General features: G+C 46.6%; 1 protein-coding gene across 1 annotated transcript in view; it reads right to left on the bottom strand.

Annotated features, from left to right (window-relative positions):
* Nucleotides 1-18,225, bottom strand: part of xdh (xanthine dehydrogenase) — a 155,412-nt gene that overhangs the window by 85,660 nt on the left and 51,527 nt on the right. Inside the window, exons 6-8 of the mRNA XM_038799021.1 lie at nt 16,536-16,662; nt 14,828-14,889; nt 1,458-1,517 (exon numbers count right to left, since the gene is read on the bottom strand). Coding sequence (XP_038654949.1) covers nt 1,458-1,517; nt 14,828-14,889; nt 16,536-16,662 — 249 coding nt within the window. The remainder of the gene's footprint in view (nt 1-1,457; nt 1,518-14,827; nt 14,890-16,535; nt 16,663-18,225) is intronic.

Genomic DNA, 18,225 nt, shown 5'->3' with positions numbered 1-18,225 from the left:
CCCAGAATCAACCGAATGAATTTGCTCTGCACTGCCTCCAATGCCAATATATCTTCCCTCAGATAAGGGGACAAAAACTTTCACAGTACTCCAGGTGTGGTTTAACCAGTGCCTTGCTAAGCAAGACTTCCCTATTTTTATACTCCATTCCCTTTGAAATAAAGACCAACATTCCATTTGCCTTCCCAATTACCTGCTGAACTTGCATACTAGCTTTTTGTGACTTATGCACAAAGACCCCCAGATCCCTCTGAGCTGCAACTTTCTGCTGTCTTTCTCCATTTAAATAATATTCAGCTCCTTTATTCTTCCTACCAAAGTGCATAGCTTCACATTTTCCGACATTATATTCCACCTGCCAAGTGTTTGCCCACTCACTTAACCAGAGATTGCATTTTGACCAGTGAACTGACGCCATACTATGAGCAACTTTTACTTGGATAATCTTTACCGAGTTAAGTGGAAAATGTCTTCTCAACAATAGAGACTGACAATACCTTTATTGTCGGAGGGTGTTTTTTGGTTGGGAAAGCGCCAACATGCAAACTTCATTACAATAGTATGACATGCAAGTGAGGATGTGATCCATTCTTGCTGTAGCTTGAGTCAAGTGGATAAAACGGCGAAGGGGTTTGACAAAATAATTTATTGCGTCGGGTCAGAGGGGAAGTGATGAACCTTTAAAGTCATCAGCGTTGACCAGAGGTAACATAAGCAGTTGCATGGTGTTATCGTTGATACTGAATAAACAGGCCAAACGCTTGGGCAGGCATTTAATCAAGCACACCACAAAGACAAAGCCCTTTTAAGAACCAATCCAGACTTTAATTCACTTGGTAAAGTGGATTATTCATCGTCCAATCTCAAGTCCAACCCTGACTGGTCAATTAGCAGCCAAAAATCACCAGTACATATGAGGCAACCTGGACATGAGCAGCCTAATTACCAAACATTGTGGTGGTGGTGGTGTTTCACTCAAGGAGACCAAGTGCTGTAACAACATACACTTTCACATGGGTGTATGGGTGCTGTAGTCTGGAGCTATGAATAGCAATAGAAACCAGACTGGTCGACCAGACTGATTCCTGGCACGGCAGGACTAACGTACGAGGAGAGATTGGGCAATGGAGAACTTCCGGCCTCTGATTGGCCAGCAGCTCTTGGGTCCTAAATCCTGAGGAAAGGTCACTGTTGGCCGATTAATTACTGGATGTTTCCAACCGTTGCGCCATCAGGTTCACCAACCTTAAATTCCACCCACTATAACCGCCAACCTAACATTGTATATTCACACACACAAAACATGCAGCGCACATACACACATAGTGGTACACCCATACACGCAAGGAAAGAAATGCACACTAGTACATGGAGATGTAAAAACAACGCATGTACAGAAGTAGCAGCAGTAAACTGATGTTAGGACAATCAGAGAGGTTAACACTTGCTTGAGTCACTCCAGTCTGTTCCCGGCAGCAGCCATTTTTGCTCCCACTCTGACCACAGCAGCTTGATGTCTGAAAGGGAAGAAAATATAAATCGAACATGTGTTGAGTTTACAGCAATCCTAGTCCCATCAACTGCCGGAATAAACGGCCTACTGACAATGCGTTGAGATAATGGTTGAGTTTGCACTCCATAGAGGGGAGGGGGGTTGGGGGGCTGGGATTTTCCCACTTGTTCATCAGCGTACGAGCCAAGGAAACTCCTGGAAAATCTGGTGTAAGCAGAGGTTAATTTCCAGGTTAATCTGGGGATACCACAGCCCCTCACTGGTGGGAGAACCCCTGATGTTGTTCAACCTCGTCTTTAGGACCTAGATTTATGTGATGATGCGAGATGACTGCGGAGTTGGTTGGTCTGAGATTCCTCTCTCCACTATTTTAGTGGAAAGGTGATAACTCACTCACTTAAACCAGGATAACATAAGAAATATAGGCCATAATTCTCTGGCCTTTTGGATTCTCATTTCCCGGATGGCAGCTCATCCCGGGTTTCCTGGCGGCATGGGGTGGATTCAATGGGAAATCGCATTGATAAGCAGCGGGATGAGAAGTTCCCGCGGCCAGCGAATGACGCACTGCCGTGAAATACGCGGTCGGGAGACCGGGACAACCCCGGTCGTAGGAAGTAGGGTCAAGGGAAGACCATGCCGCCCCTGAAAGCTGCTCCTACATTCAGCATAACTGACCTTCAGCTTCAACTCCACTTTCCTTGCCCACTCTCCAAATCCCTCAATTCCCTGACTGACCAAAAGTCTGTCTTTCTCAGCCTTAAATATATTCAAAAGAGGCACATCCACGATCCCCTCGGGTCGAGATATAATAATAATCTTTCTTGTCACAAGCAGGCTTACATTAACACTGCAATGAAGTTACTGTGAAAAGCCCCTAGTCACCACATTCCGGCACCTGTTCGGGTACACAGAGGGAGAATTCAGAATGTCCAATTCACCTAACAAGCATGTCTTTCGGGACTTGTGGGAGGAAACCGGAGCACCCGGAGGAAACCTACGCAGACACGGTGAGAACGTGCAGACTCCGTACAGACAGTGACCCAAGCCAGGAATCAAACCTAGGACCCTGGAGCTGTGAAGCAACAGTGCTAAGCACTGTGCTACCGCACCACCCTGAGGAAAACTCTGCAGCTTCCTCTTTATCTACCATACTAGTTACATCCTCAAAAAACTTGTCAAACAGGATTTCCCTTTCATAAAACCATATTGATTTCTTCTAATCATATTATACTTTTCTAAGTGTCTTGTGCAGACTTCCTTATTTTTAAAAATTAAAGTACCCAATTTTTTTTTCCAATTAAGGGGCAATTTTGCGTGGCCAACCCACCTACCTGCATATCTTTGAGTTGTGGTGGTGTGACGCATGCAAACACTGGGAGAATGTGCAAACGCCACATGGATAGTGACCTGGGTCCTCAGCACCGTGAGGCAGCAGTGCTAACCACTGTGCCACCATTGCAGGCAGACTTTCTCAGTAATAGATTCCAGCACTTTCCCAATGACTTAGCAAAGTGTGTTCCCTCTCCCTCTCTTCTTGAATAGCAATGTTACATTTGCTACCTGGATTCTTTCCCGAATCTAGGACATTTTTGGATATCAGCCAACATACGATAGGCCGAAGGGCCTCTTCTCTACTGTATGACTCTCTGACTATGGCTCTCTGACACATCCATTACCTCTGCAGCAGTTTCCTTTAGACATTTGGACATTCTGAAATCTCCCTCTGTGTACCCGAACAGGTGCCGGATTGTGGCGACTAGGGGCTTTTCACAGTTACTTCATTGCAGTGTTAATGTAAGCCTATTTGTGACAATAAAGATTATTAAATAAAGATTACTACTAACTCACTACTATTCTCTGGCTTTGTTTAAGTTTAAGATCCTTGGTTATGATTGGACGATGTCATTTTCAAACTTAATGTGGAGTTCATTTGTATTATGATCATTATTTCTCAATAGATTATTTTTGTTTGCAATTACTAATTAACCCTGCTTCATTGCACAGTAGTAGATCTAAAATAGCTTTATCCCTGATTAGTTCCTCAATATAATAGACCAAGAAGTAATCATGCAAGTATTCTACTAACTCATCTTCCAGACTACCTTTGCCATTTTTATTGAAGATGAAGATCAAAGGAACATACAACTATTACATTACCTTTGTGAAATGCTCCAATAATTTCTTGTTTGGTGCTCTGTATACTGGTATAACTACTGTTTGGGGGCCAATAAATATTTCCCAGCAGTGTTGTCTGACCCTTGATGACTCTGTTCCACCCATACTAATTCTACTTCCTGATTTACTGAGCCAAGATCCTTTCTCACTAATATCCTTATTCACCCCTTATTATTGCCCCTCCTCCTCCTTTTCCATTCTGCATGCCTTTTCAAAATGTTGTGTACCCTGGAATATTTATTTCCCAACTTTGATCACCTTGATCACTATCATACCAGTGTCAAAGAAGAACCAGGCAACGTGCCTGAATGACTACCGTCCGGTGGCCCTGACTTCAGTCACAGTGAAGTGCTTCGAGAGGTTGGTCATGAAGCGCATTACCTCCATACACCCAGAACGCCTTGATCCACTGAAATTTGCATACCGCCGCAACCGGTGCACAGCAGGGCCATCTCCCTGGCCCTACACTCATCTCTAGAGCATTTTGACAACAAGGACTCCAACATCAGACTCCTATTCATTGACTCCAGCTCCGCCTTCAACACTATAATCCTAGCCAAGCTCATGTCAAAGCTCCAAAACTTAGGACTTGGCTCCTCACTCTGCAACTGGATCCTCGGCTTTCTGACCCACAGACCACAATCAGTAAGGATAAACAATAACACCTCCTCCACAATAGTCCTCAGTACCGGGGCCCCGCGAGGCTGCGTGCTTAGCCCCCTACTATACTCCCTGTACACACAGGACTGCATGGCAAAATTTGGTTCCAACTCCATCTAAACGTTTGCTGCCAGTACGACCATAGTGGGTGGATCTCGAATAACGACAAGTCAGAATATAGGAGAGAGATAGAGAACCTAGTGGAGTGGTGTAATGTCAACAATCTATCCCTCAATGCCAGCAAAACTAAAGAACTGGTCATTGACTTCAGGAAGCAAAGTACTGTACACACCCCTGTCAGCATCAACGGGGCCAAGGTGGAGATGGTTAGCAGTTTCAAATTCCTGGGGTACACATCTCCAAAAATCTGTCTTGGTCCACCCACATCGACGCTATCACCAAGAAAGCACAACAGCGTCTATACTTCCTCAGGAAACTAAGGAAATTTGGCATGTCCACATTAACCCTTACCAACGTTTACAGATGCACCATAGAAAGCATCCTATCTGGCAGCATCACAGTCTGGTATGGCAACTGCTCAGCTCAAGACCGTAAGAAACTTCAGAGAGTCGTGAATACCGCCCAGTACATCACACAAACCTGCATCCCATCCATTGACTCCATCTACACCTTGCCTGGGGAAAGCGGGCAGCATCATCAAAGAACCCTCCCACCCGGCTTAGTCACTCTTCGAACTTCTTCCATCAGGCAGGAGATACAAAAGTCTGAGAACACGCACGAACAGACTCAAAAACAGCTTCTTCCCCACTGTTACCAGGCTCCTAAATGACCCTCTTATGGACTGACCTGATTAACACTACACCCCTGTATGCTTCACCCAATGCCGGTGTCTATGTAGTTACATTGTGTACCTTGTGTTGTCCTATTACGTATTTTCTATTATTTTCTTTTAATATACTTAATGATCTGTTGAGCTGCTCGCAGAAAAATACTTTTCACTGAACCTCGGTACACGTGACAATAAACAAATCCAAATCCGAAGAGTCACCATATCTGGAATGGTGACCCGAAAGGGTGGCACTGTAGCACAGTGGTTAGCACTGTTGCTTCACAGCGCCAGGGTCCCAGGTTAGATTCCCGGCTTGGGTCACAGTCTGTGCGGAGTCTGCACATTCTCCCTGTGTCTGCGTGGGTTTCGTCCGGGTGCTCCGGTTTCCTCCCACAAGTCCCGAAAGTCATGCTGTTATGTAATTTGGACATTCTGGATTCTCCCTCTGTGACCCGAACAGGCGCCGGAATATGGCGACTAGGCGTTTTTCACAGTAACTTCATTGCAGTGTTAATGTAAGCCTACTTGTGACACTGATAAAGATTATTATTTTATTATTATTATAATACTCTTTGCATTCAGATAAAGTGGATTCAACTTATTTTTATTACTATTCCCTGCATGGACTCTGTTCTCTAATGCAGTATCATCATTAAATTCTCTTTTCTTCCTATCCCAGTCAGCTGTTCTTTATCCACATCATATACTTTTCTATTGCCTCAACTTTGATCTTTGGATTTTAAAGATAACTGTTCACCTGAACCCTTCATCCCTGGTGTTAGTTTAAAGCCATTTTCCCTATTCTGATGGTATTTGCTGGTTCAATCCGACATTAGTATTCCCTTCCTGCCATTATCCCTGTCACTACTGTGCACTGCTACCTTGTCCTTTCTCTTTAACTTTCCAAATCTTGCCTGACGTGACCCTTCCCCCTGCACTGTTTAGTTCTCTGCAGCCCTCGTTAGATTTAGAACATAGAACATAGAACACTACAGCGCAGTACGGGCCCTTCGGCCCTCGATGTTGCGCCGACCTGTGAAACCATCTGAAGCCTATCTGACCTACACTATTCCATATTCATCCATATGTCTATCCAGTGACCACTTAAATACCCTTAAAGTTGGCGAGTCTACTACTATTGCAGGCAGGGCGTTCCACACCCCTACTACTCTCTGAGTAAAGAAACTGCCTCTGACATCTGTCCTATATCTCTCACCCCTCAATTTAAAGCTATGTCCCCTCGTGTTGGTCATCACCATCCGAGGAAAAAGACTCTCACTGTCCACCCTATCTAACCCTCTGACTATCTTATATGTCTCTATTAAGTCACCTCTCAGCCTTCTCCTCTCTAACGAAAACAACCTCAATTCCCTGAGCCTTTCCTCGTAAGACCTTCCCTCCATACCAGGCAACATCCTAGTAAATCTCCTCTGAACCCTTTCCAAAGCTTCCACATCCTTCCTATAATGTGGTGACCAGAACTGCACGCAGTACTCCAGGTGTGGCCGCACCAGAGTTATGTACAGCTGCAGCATGACCTTGTGGTTCCAAAACTCAATCCCCCTGCTTATAAAGGCTAGCACACCATATGCCTTCTTAACAGCCCTATTAACCTGGGTGGCAACTTTCAGGGATTTATGTACCTGGATGCCGAGATCTCTCTGTTCATCTACACTACCAAGAATCTTGCCATTAGCCCAGTACTTTGCATTCCTGTTACTCCTTCCAAAGTGAACCACCTCACACTTTTCCGCATTAAACTCCATCTGCCACCTCTCAGCCCAGCTCTGCAGCTTATCTATGTCCCTCTGTATCCTATAACATCCTTCAGCACTATCCACAACTCCACCGACCTTCGTGTCATCTGCAAATTTACTAACCCATCCTACTACACCCTCTTCCAGGTCATTTATAAAAATGACAAACAGCAGTGGCCCCAAAACAGATCCTTGCGGTACACCACTAGTAACTGAACTCCAGGATGAACATTTGCCATCAACCACCACCCTCTGTCTTCTTTCAGCTAGCCAATTACTGATCCAAACCGCTAAATCACCTTCAATTCCATACTTCCTTATTTTCTGCAATAGCCTACCGTGGGGAACCTTATCAAACGCCTTACTGAAATCCATATACACCACATCAACAGCTTTACCCTGATCCACCTGTTTGGTCACCTTCTCAAAAAACTCAATAAGGTTTGTGAGACATGACCTACCCTTCACAAAACCGTGTTGAGTATCGCTAATCAACTTGTTCTTTTCAAGATGATTATAAACCCTATCTCTTATAACCTTTTCCAACATTTTACCCACAACCGAAGTAAGGCTCACAGGTCTATAATTACCAGGGTTGTCTCTACTCCCCTTCTTGAACAAGGGGACAACATTTGCTATCCTCCAGTCTTCCGGCACTATTCCTGTCGACAAAGACGACATAAAGATCAAGGACAAAGGCTCAGCAATCTCCTCCCTGGCTTCCCAGAGAATCCTAGGATAAATCCCATCTGGCCCAGGGGACTTATCTATTTTGACATTTTCTAAAATTGCTAACACCTCCTCCTTTTGAACCTCAATTCCATCTAGCCTGGTCGACTGAACCTGAGTGTTTCCTCGACAACATTTTCTTTCTCCAGTGTAAACACTGACGAAAAATATCCATTTAATGCTTCCCCTATCTCCTCTGATTCCACACACAACTTTCCACTACTATCCTTGATTGGCCCTAATCTTACTCGAGTCATTCTTTTGTTCCTGATATACCTATAGAAAGCCTTAGGGTTTTCCTTGATCCTATCCGCCAACGACTTTTCGTGTCCTCTCCTCGCTCTTCTTAACTCTCCCTTTAGGTCCTTCCTGGCTAACTTGTAACTCTCAAGTGCCCTAACTGAGCCTTCATGTCTCATTCTAACATAAGCCTTCTTCTTCCTCTTGACAAGTGCTTCAACTTCCTTAGTAAACCACGGCTCCCTTGCTCGACAACTTCCTCCCTGCCTGACAGGTACATACTTATCAAGGACACGCAGTAGCTGTTCCTTGAAAAAGCTCCACATTTCGATTGTACCCATCCCCTGCAGTTTCCTTCCCCATCCTATACCTCCTAAATCTTGCCGAATAGCATCATAATTGCCTTTCCCCCAGCTATAATTCTTGCCTTGCGGTATATACCTATCCCTGCCCATTGCTAAAGTAAACATAACCGAGTTGTGATCACTATCACCAAAGTGCTCACCTACATCTAAATCTAACACCTGGCCGGGTTCATTACCCAGTACCAAATCCAATGTGGCCTCGCCCCTTGTTGGCCTGTCTACATACTGTGTCAGAAAACCCTCCTGCACACACTGCACAAAAACTGACCCATCTATAGTACTCGAACTATAGTATTTCCAGTCAATATTTGGAAAGTTAAAGTCCCCCATAACAACTACCCTGTTACTCTCGCTCCTGTCAAGAATCATCTTTGCAATCCTTTCCTCTACATCTCTGGGACTATTCGGAGGTCTATAGACAACTCCCAACAGGGTGACCTCTCCTCTACTGTTCCTAACCTCGGCCCATACTGCCTCAGTAGACGAGTCCTCAAGCGTCCTTTCTACCGCCGTAATACTTTCCTTGATTAACAATGCCACACCCCCCCTCTTTTACCATCTTCTCTGTTCTTACAGAAACATCTAAATCCTGGAACCTGCAACAACCATTCCTGTCCCTGCTCTACCCATGTCTCCGAAATCGCCACAACATCGAGATCCCAGGTACCAACCCATGCTGCAAGCTCACCCACCTTATTCCGGATGCTCCTGGTGTTGAAGTAGACACACTTCAAACCAGCGTCCTGCTTGCTGGTGCCCTCTTTCGAACTTTTAACCCTATCCCTGACCTCACTACTCTCAACATCCTGTACACTGGGACTACAATTTAGGTTCCCATCCCCCTGATGAATTAGTTTAAACCCCCCCGAAGAGCACTAGCAAATCTCCCTCCCAGGATATTGGTACCCCTCTGGTTCAGGTGAAGACCATCCTGTTTGTAGAGGTCCCACCTACCCCAGAATGAGCCCCAATTATCCAGGAAACCAAAACCCTCCCTCCTGCACCATCCCTGTAGCCACGTGTTCAACTCCTCTCTCTCCTTATTTCTTACTTCGCTAGCACGTGGCACGGGTAACAACCCAGAGATAACACTCTGTTTGTCCTAGCTCTCAGCTCCCACCCTAGCTCCCTGAATTTCTGTCTCAAATCCCCATCTCTCTTCCTACCTATGTCGTTGGTACCTATGTGGACCACGACTTGGGGCTGCTCCCCCTCCCCCTTAAGGATCCCAAAAACACGATCAGAGACATCACGAACCCTGGCACCTGGGAGGCAACACACCAACCGTGAGTCTCTTTCGTTCCCACAGAACCTCCTGTCTGTTCCTCTAACTATGGAGTCCCCAATGACAAGTGCTCTGTTCCTCTTCTCCCTTCCCTTCTGAGCAACAGGGACAGACTCTGTGCCAGAGACCTGCACCCTATTGCTTACCCCTGGTAAGTCGTCCCCCTCAACAGTATCCAAAACGGTATACTTGTTATAGAGGGGAACGACCACAGGGGATCCCTGCACTGCCTGCCGGTTCCCTCTGCCTCCCCTGACGGTAACCCATCTACTTTCTTCTTTTACCTGAGGTGTGACTACCTCCCTATAACTCCTCTCAATAACCTCCTCCGCCTCCCGAATGATCCGAAGTTCATCCAGCTCCAGCTCCAGGTCCCTAATGCGGCTCTCGAGGAGCTGGAGTTGGGTGCACTTCCCGCAGATGTAGTCAGAAGGGACTCGAGAGGTGACCCTTTCCTCCCACATTCTGCAGGAGGAACATTCAACTGCCCTAGCCTCCATTCCCACTGAACTAACTTCCCAACTACTAAAAAATAAAAAACTTATTAGTTTAGCAATCCAACGGACAGAGCTTTTTTTTTTGGTTAGAGGAGGAGGATGGGTGGGAGACACTACATAAGTAGTGTTTCAGGTAAAGCTGTCACTCGAGAACAGCCCCTTCACAAACCACCTTCAACTTACGCTGACCGCACTGCACGTATGCAAATCTCCCCGGAACAGCCAATCAGAAGCTCTGCTCTGCTGCCCTCTGCTGGATGCTCACCTTCCGTCGAACTCCTCGGGTCACTGATGCAGGTGCACCTTCAACTTACGCTGACCGTACTGCACGTATGCAAATCTCCCCGGAACAGCCAATCAGAAGCTCTGCTCTGCTGCCCTCTGCTGGATGCTCACCTTCCGTCGAACTCCTCGGGTCACTGATGCAGGTGCACCTTCAACTTACGCTGACCGCACTGCATTTCTTGCCAAGTCGCTGGTCTCAACATGGTTAAAGTGCTGCCCCCACCACAGTGCAGCTCCGGCGTTTCCCAGTCTCCCTGCCGCTTCCCCCCCCCCCCCCCCCCCCAACACACACACACACAGTGCAGCTCCTGCTTTTCCCAGTCCCCCCCACCATACACACACACACATACACAGTGCAGCTCCTGCGTTTCCCAGTCCCCACCACACACACACACACATACACAGTGCAGCTCCTGCGTTTCCCAGTCTCCCTGCCCCCCCCACCCCCCAACACACACACACACACACAGTGCAGTTCTTGCATTTTCAGTAACTTGTACCAATGTCCCATTAATCCAGATTTAATTGCCCTTCAATTTAACTCCTAGCTGTTTGTACTCCCTTAGCATTTTCTTCGCAATGCCTCTGTCATGGATTACCTCAGTGGACCATGGCAACTGGATCCTCCCCTCCCATCCCATGTTCTTCTCCAGCCGCACGGAGATGTCTCTAACCCTGGAACCCAGCAGGCAAACACTACCTTCGAGACTAACACTCTCAGTTGCTGAGAACAGTGTATATTCCCTTAATTATACTGTCTCCTATTCAAACTACATTGCTTTTTACTGGCCCAACTTGAAAGGCTTCCTGCGCCATGATACCATGGTGAACTTATACAGATCCATTGGTTCGGGGGATAGACAGACGTTTCTGCGTCTGCAGATGTGACTCCAAGGTGGTGTATTGCCTCCCTGGGGCCGGGATCAGGGATGCCACTGAATGGCTGCAGGACATCCTAAAGGGGGAGGGTGATAAATCGGAGATTGTGGTGCACATTGGTACTAACGATAAAGGCAGAATGAAGGATGTGATCATGCATCAAGAATTCAGGGCGCTTGACAGCAGATTAAAAAGCAGGACTACGATGCAAAGGTTGGAATCTCGGGATTACTCCCGGTGCGAGGACAGAAATAGGAGACAAGGAGAGATGAATGTGTGGCTCAAGAGATGGTGCAGGAGGGCATTGAACCTAAGCCCCTTAGGTTCCTCAATCACTGAGATAATTTCTGGGGAAGGTGAGACAGGTACAAATGGGATGGTCTGTACCTAAACCAAAATGGGGCCAATATATTTGTGGGTGAGTTTACTATTGCTGTTGGAAGGAGCTTAAACCAGTTTGGCAGAGGGTGGGGACACATGACTCCATGAGGGACACAGCATATTGTAGTAAAGGAACCAAGACAGAGGGAGTTCAGCCATGTTGAGTTCCAAGGGAGTAAAGTGAGGCTGGATGGCCTCCACTTTAATGCAAGGTAAGACTGATGAGTTAAGGGCATGGATTGACACGTCAAATTGTGATATTGTTGCCACCACAGAGACGTGGTTGAGGGAGTGGCAGGGCTGTCAACTCATTATTCTTGGGTATAGGATCTTCTGGCAAGACAGTGAAAGGTGTAAAAGAGGAGATGCTGCTGCATTATTAATTCAGGTGTCCGTTCCTGAAGTAAGGAGAGACGATATCTTCAAAGGGTCTTCCAATGAGGTTTTGTGGGTAGAGTTTAGAAATAAAAAGGGGGCAGTCACATTGCTGGATGTATTATAGACCACCAAATACTCAGTAGGCAATAGAGGAGCAGATATGTAGACGATTCATGAGGTGTTTAAAATAATATTAATCAGGTAATTATATTGGGAGATTGCAACTTCTCCAATATTAATATAGTCACAGTGAGTTTAGGTGGAGCAGACTTACCATAGAACCATAGAAACGATACAGCACGCAAAGGGTCCATTTGGCCCATCTTGTCCATGCCGACCCAAAGCCACTCACTTACCCTGTCTAACCTCATCTTCCTATCTTCCGTGAGCGCTGGATTTTGGAGATCTTGAAATGTCAATATGTAGAAGGTCCAACAAGGGACTGCACAGTGCTGGATCTAATTCTGGGGAACGAAGCTTGGCAGGTGTTTGAGGTGGCAGTGGGGGAGCATTTTAGTGATAGTGACCCTAAGGCAGCAGAACAGGTTAATAGGGTAGTTAAGAAGGCAAAGGGGACACTTGCCTTTATCAGTCATGGCACTGAATAGAAGAGCAGGGAGGTTATACAGTCATAGAGGTCAACAGCACAGAAAAGGCTCTTCAGCCCATCATGCTATGCCTGTCAAAATAACCATCTTAGTCTAATCCCATTTTCCAACATTTGTTCGGCCTTGTATACCTTGGCATCGCAAGTGCACATCTAAATACTTCTTAAATGTTAGGAGGGTGTCTGCCTCCACCACCCTTTCAGGCAGCGAGTTCCAGACTCCCACCACCCTCCGGGTGAAAAGGTTTTCCCTCACTTCCCCTCCAAATCTCTAAAAATCTAAGGTAAGTTAAAGTCGCATCACAAACCAACTGTCCAGCCAATGGAGCTAAACCGACCCCCAACCTTAAATCTCTGCCCCTCCCCGGTCATTGATCCCTCTACCAAGGGGGAAAATTCCTTCCTGTCTATCAATGCCTCTCATAATTATATACATCTCAATCATGTCCCCTCTCAGTCTCCTCTGCTCCAACGAAAACACCCCCAGTCTATCCAATCTCTCTTCAGAACTAAAACTCTCCAGCCCAGCCACATCCTGGTAAATCTCCTCTGCATCTTTTCCAGTGCTATCACATCCCTCCAGTGACGTGGATTCCAGAACTACACACAGTACTCTAGCTGTAGCCTAACCAGTAGCTTATACAGTTCCAGGATAACCTCCCTGCTCTTAAACTCTTAAACGCCAATAGATTCAAAAACAACTTCTTCCTTACTGTTACCAGACTCTTGAATGACCCTCTAAGGGTTTGAACTGATCTTACAGGGTAAACCGATCTTCCTACGCATCTTCTCTACAGTTGTAGCACTATATACCATATACTTCACCAGCTGTCTATCTTTATGTATTTTCATTATGTATCCTTATGTATTTATCATATGTCCTATGTTTTCAAATATGGAATGATCTGTCTGGACTGTACGCAGAACAATACTTAATAATAATCACTTATTGTCACAAGTAGGCTTCAATGAAGTTACTGTGAAAAGCCCCTCGTCGCCACATTCCTGAGCCTGTTCAGGGAGGCTGATACGGGAATTGAACCCGCACTGCTACCATTGCTCTGTATTACAATGCAGTGATTTAGCCCACTGTGCTAAACCAGCCAATACTTTTCACTCTACATGGGTACACGTGACAATAAATCTAAATCTAAATGTAAGCCTCGGCTAATAAAGGCAGGTATACCATTTATCTTCTCAACCATTGCTGCTTTGGCACACTGGGCTAAATCACTGGCTTTTAAGGCAGGCCAGCAGCACGGTTCAATTCCTGTACCAGCCTCCCTCAACAGGTGGTGACTAGGGGCTTTTCACAGTAACTTAATTGTGAAAATAAGTGATTTTCATTTTTCATTTAATCTGCTCTGCTACTTTAAGGGACTGGTGCTTGGACGCAGAAAGTCATCTGGACTCGAAACGTTAGCTCTTTTCTCTCCCTACAGATGCTGCCAGACTTGCTGAGATTTTCCAGCATTTTCCCTTTCGGTGCATATACACACCAAGATCCCTCTGAACCTTGGTGCTTCTCAGAGTCCTGCGTTCATTATGTCTTGTTTGTCCTGCCCAAGTGCATCACGTCACACTTATCCGGATTGAATTCCATTTGTCACTGATCAGCCCATTGTTTTCTATAGAGCAGAGAAGGCTGAGAGGGAACCTGATTGAGGAGTATAAGGTTTTGAAGGGTATGGATAAGATGGATAGGAAGTAGCTGCTCCCCTTAGTTGATGAGTCAATGGCGATGAGGCATCATTTTAAGGTGAAAGGCAGAAGGTTTATTTCTTTTGTTTCCCAATTAAGGGGCAATTTAGCATGGCCAATCCACCTGCCCTGCACATCTTTGGGTTGTGGGGGTAAGATCCATGCAAACACAGGGTGAACGTGCAAACTCCACACAGACAGTGGCCCGGCGCCAGGATTGAACCCAGGTCCTTCACCCCGTGAGGCAGCAGCGCTAATCACCACGTCATCATGCCGCCCATGAAATGCAGAAGTTAAGAGGGGATTTGATGAAGGATATTTTCGCCCAGAGGATGCTCAGAGTCTGGAATGCACTGCCTGAGAGGGTGATAGAGGGCGGAAACCTCAAACCTTTAAAAAGTACTTGGTGAGCTCTTGAAATGTCATGATATTCAAGTACTGGAAAGTGGGGTTAATGTAGAGTTAGTGTGGTTTTGTTGATGCAGATTCGATGGGCCGAAGTACCTCTTCTGTACTGTAGGACTCTGTGACTATGACTCTATGACTATGACAAATTAACCACAGCGATTTGAATGTTCTTACTTTGGCAAAGGTGCTGAAACCCTCGAGGATGGCTCTGTAGCCTGTGCATCGACACAGGTTTCCTGCAAGTGAAAGAACAGCCAAAAATAAAGAGAAATAAAATATGCAATTGCCTGTTCTCATGGTCAGTATTGATTATGATTAAACCGATCGCATTCTGCTACAGGTCAATGGTCAGGACCGAATATCCCCAGAATTCAAGACGAAGGTTGACGCACATTGTGTAGTGGGTTGGGGGATGGTGAGGGTGTTGGGAACTGGGTGACTTCCATCTAAATATTAAATTTAGAGTAATTAATGCAATAAGGAATTTAAATAATCTCCTGAATTTCTAGTTCCTTTTACAAACTTGGGACGTCTCAAACGTTTCACAGCCAATTAAGTTCTTTGAAGCATAGTTACTATTGCAATTTGGGCAGCACGGTGGTGCAGTGGTTAGCACTGCTGCCTCAAAGCTCAGGAACACGGGTTCAATTCTAGTGTTGGGTGACTGTCTGAGTGGAGTTTGCACTTTCTCCCCGCATCTGCGTGGGTTTCTTCCGGGTGCTCCGGTTTCCTCCCACAGTCCAAAGATGTGTAGGTTAGGTAGATTGGCCAAGACAAATTGCTCCTTAGTTTCTAAAAGGTTAGGTGGGGTTACGGGGGATAGGATGGACGTGTGGGCTTAGGTCGGGTGCTTTTTCCAGGGCTGATGCAGACTCAATGGGCCAAATGGCCTCCTTCTGCACTGTAGCGATTCTATGACTCTAATGTAGGAACGTAACAGCCAATTTGTACTCCGAAGCGGGACGAGTCAGTGAGTGATTGGTTGGTGGAGATATTAATTATTGGGCTTCTTTGAGGCTTGTCGAATGGGCTGGGAGAAGCATTGAGGAGATGAAAGTGTGAATCTTTAATCGTTGGATCCTCTTGGTTGCTCCGAGAGTGTTGGTGACCCTGCAATTCCTCATTAATGCTCTTCGCAAGTAAATTATGTTGGAAGGCAAATTTCTGAATGGATACTTCCTGTGAGAGCCTCATGCGATGAAGCAGTAGAGGGCGGCACGGTGGCCCAGTGGTTAGCACTGTTGCCTCACAGTGCCGAGGACCCGGGTTCGATCCCGGCCCCGGGTCAATGTCTGTGTGGAGTTTGCACATTCTCCCCGTGTCTGTGTGGGTTTCACCCCCACAACCCAAAGATGTGCAGGTTAGGTGGATTGGTCATGCTAAATTGTCCCTTAATTGGACAAAAAATAATTGGGCACTCTAAATTTATACAAAAAAAAAAGAAACAGTGAGCCAGAGTCAAGCTTTCAAGGTGGCAACTCAATCTCAAACTCGGTGGCCAAAATCTAGCCCACACAGAGTCATTGTGACACAGGAGAAGGCCATTCAGCCCATCAAGGCTGTGCTGAGGGCCGTTCATTTATTAGTCTTTTGATTTAAATGCTTTCACTCTTAAAACATAGGAGCCACTCGGCCCGTCAAGTCTGCTTTGCCATTCAGTGAGATCATGGCTGATCTAATATAGCCATCAACTCCACTTTCCTGCCTTATCCCCATAACCCTCGATTTCTTTCCAGATTAAAAACCTGTCTATCTCAGCCTTGATCGACCCAGCTCTACAGCTCTCTGCGGTAAAGAATGCCACAGATTCACTCCCCTCTTGAGTGAAGAAGTTCCTTTTGAGGGAACCCATTGTTGCTGAGCCACATCCAATATACTTTACCTTGTAGGGTGTCTTCAATTTCCTCCATTGTGGGTTCTGGATTGTTCCGTAACAAAGTGTACACAGACATGACGATTCCAGGGGTGCAGAATCCACACTGGGAGCCATGAGCTTTTGCTATCCGTTCCTGGTGAAGCAATGAAAGGAAAAGTTGACAGTAGGAAAGTTGATCAGCTATGGAAGGCCCATCACGGGGAAAGGGTCAGAGTGGGATTTTCCGGACAAAAACAGACTTTTAAAACAAAATATTCTTTATTCTCCTTTTTCACATTTTCTCCCAAATCTACACCCAACAATAAACAATAATCAGTAACGAATGCAATACCAATCCCCATATCAACGATCCCAACCTCCCAACAAACCCCAAACATTAGCCCGCATGTTAACACAAACAAATGACAAAAAGGAATCAAGAATCACCCATAGTCACCATTTACACATACAGTCCCTCTCCCCCCAACCCTCCCAGCCCCCAACCCCTCAAATGTTCGATGTGATCCAATTCTCGAAAGTGCATAATGAATAACGCCCATGAATTGTAGAACCCCTTCACCCTTGCCTTCAGTTCAAGTTTTACCTTTTCAAGCGTCAAGAATTCCAGCAGGTCCCCCCTGACACACGAGGGCACAGGGTGGAGAAGTTGATCTCCACCCTAACAGGATCCGCCTTCGGGTGATCAACAAGGCGAAGGCTACAACATCTGCCTCCGCGCCCGTTTCCAATCCCGGCTGGTCCGACACCCCAAATATGGCCTCCCGGGGGCCCGGGGGAGAGAAACAGACTTGATGGACAATGGAAAATGGGCAGAAGTAGCCAATGACAGGCCCGGTTCGTGGCCTATAAGCAGCATCGTGTGAGGAAGAATGAGCACTCACTAAGATGCAGTTCAGGAAATCACTGCAACCTGTAAAACTATTCCCTGGCACACACATACAACCTGTCCTAGCAGGAGAGGAGATGAGGAAGGAGAGAGAGAAACAATATGTTTTGGGTCAAAAACAGAGGACGCTGGAAAAACTCAGCAGGTTTGGCAACACCTATCAGGAGAAAAACAGAGTTAACATTTTGAGTTGTAGTCTATTCGTCAGAAATGAAAGGAGTGAGATTGTGTTTGAGCAAAAGAAACGACAGCAAAAAGTAGCATTTTTAAGAACAAAAGACAGAGGGGGCGATTCTCCAAAATGGAGACCAAGTGTTGGCGCTGTTGTGAACGCCGTCTCATTTCAAGATGGCGCGAAACGGGCACGGGGATGACTGATTCTGTCCCCCACAGGGGGCCAGCACGGCGCTGGAGCAGTTCATGCTGCACCAGCCTCCCTTCACGGCGCCAAATGGGCATCGCACCAAATCGCGCATTCGCAGGGGCCGGCCGCACAACAAAGTAGGCCCGGGGGGGGGGAGAGGCCAGCGGTGGGCCCCGATCGGGGGCAGGACCCCATTGGAGGCCCCCCCCCTGTTGAAGGAGCACTTTTCCTTGCCCCACAGGCCGCCCCACGACCCTTCGCGCAGAGTTCCCGCCGGCAGCAACCAGGGGTGAACCGGGCCGGAGAATTGGCGGCCCCGCTGATTCCAACAGCCTGCGGACGGCGCCCCGTCAAACGCGTTGGCGCAAATTGCACCGATTCTCCGCACTACGGAGAATCGCACGCCGGCGTTGGGGCGTCGTGGCACGGTTGCGGCGATTCTCCGG

The sequence above is a fragment of the Scyliorhinus canicula genome, chromosome 6 (assembly GCF_902713615.1).
Source record: "Scyliorhinus canicula chromosome 6, sScyCan1.1, whole genome shotgun sequence".
In the NCBI taxonomy this organism is placed as follows: Eukaryota; Metazoa; Chordata; class Chondrichthyes; order Carcharhiniformes; family Scyliorhinidae; genus Scyliorhinus; species Scyliorhinus canicula.
Note: the sequence above shows the minus strand (reverse complement) of the source record. Positions and strands in the feature narration are given on the sequence as shown.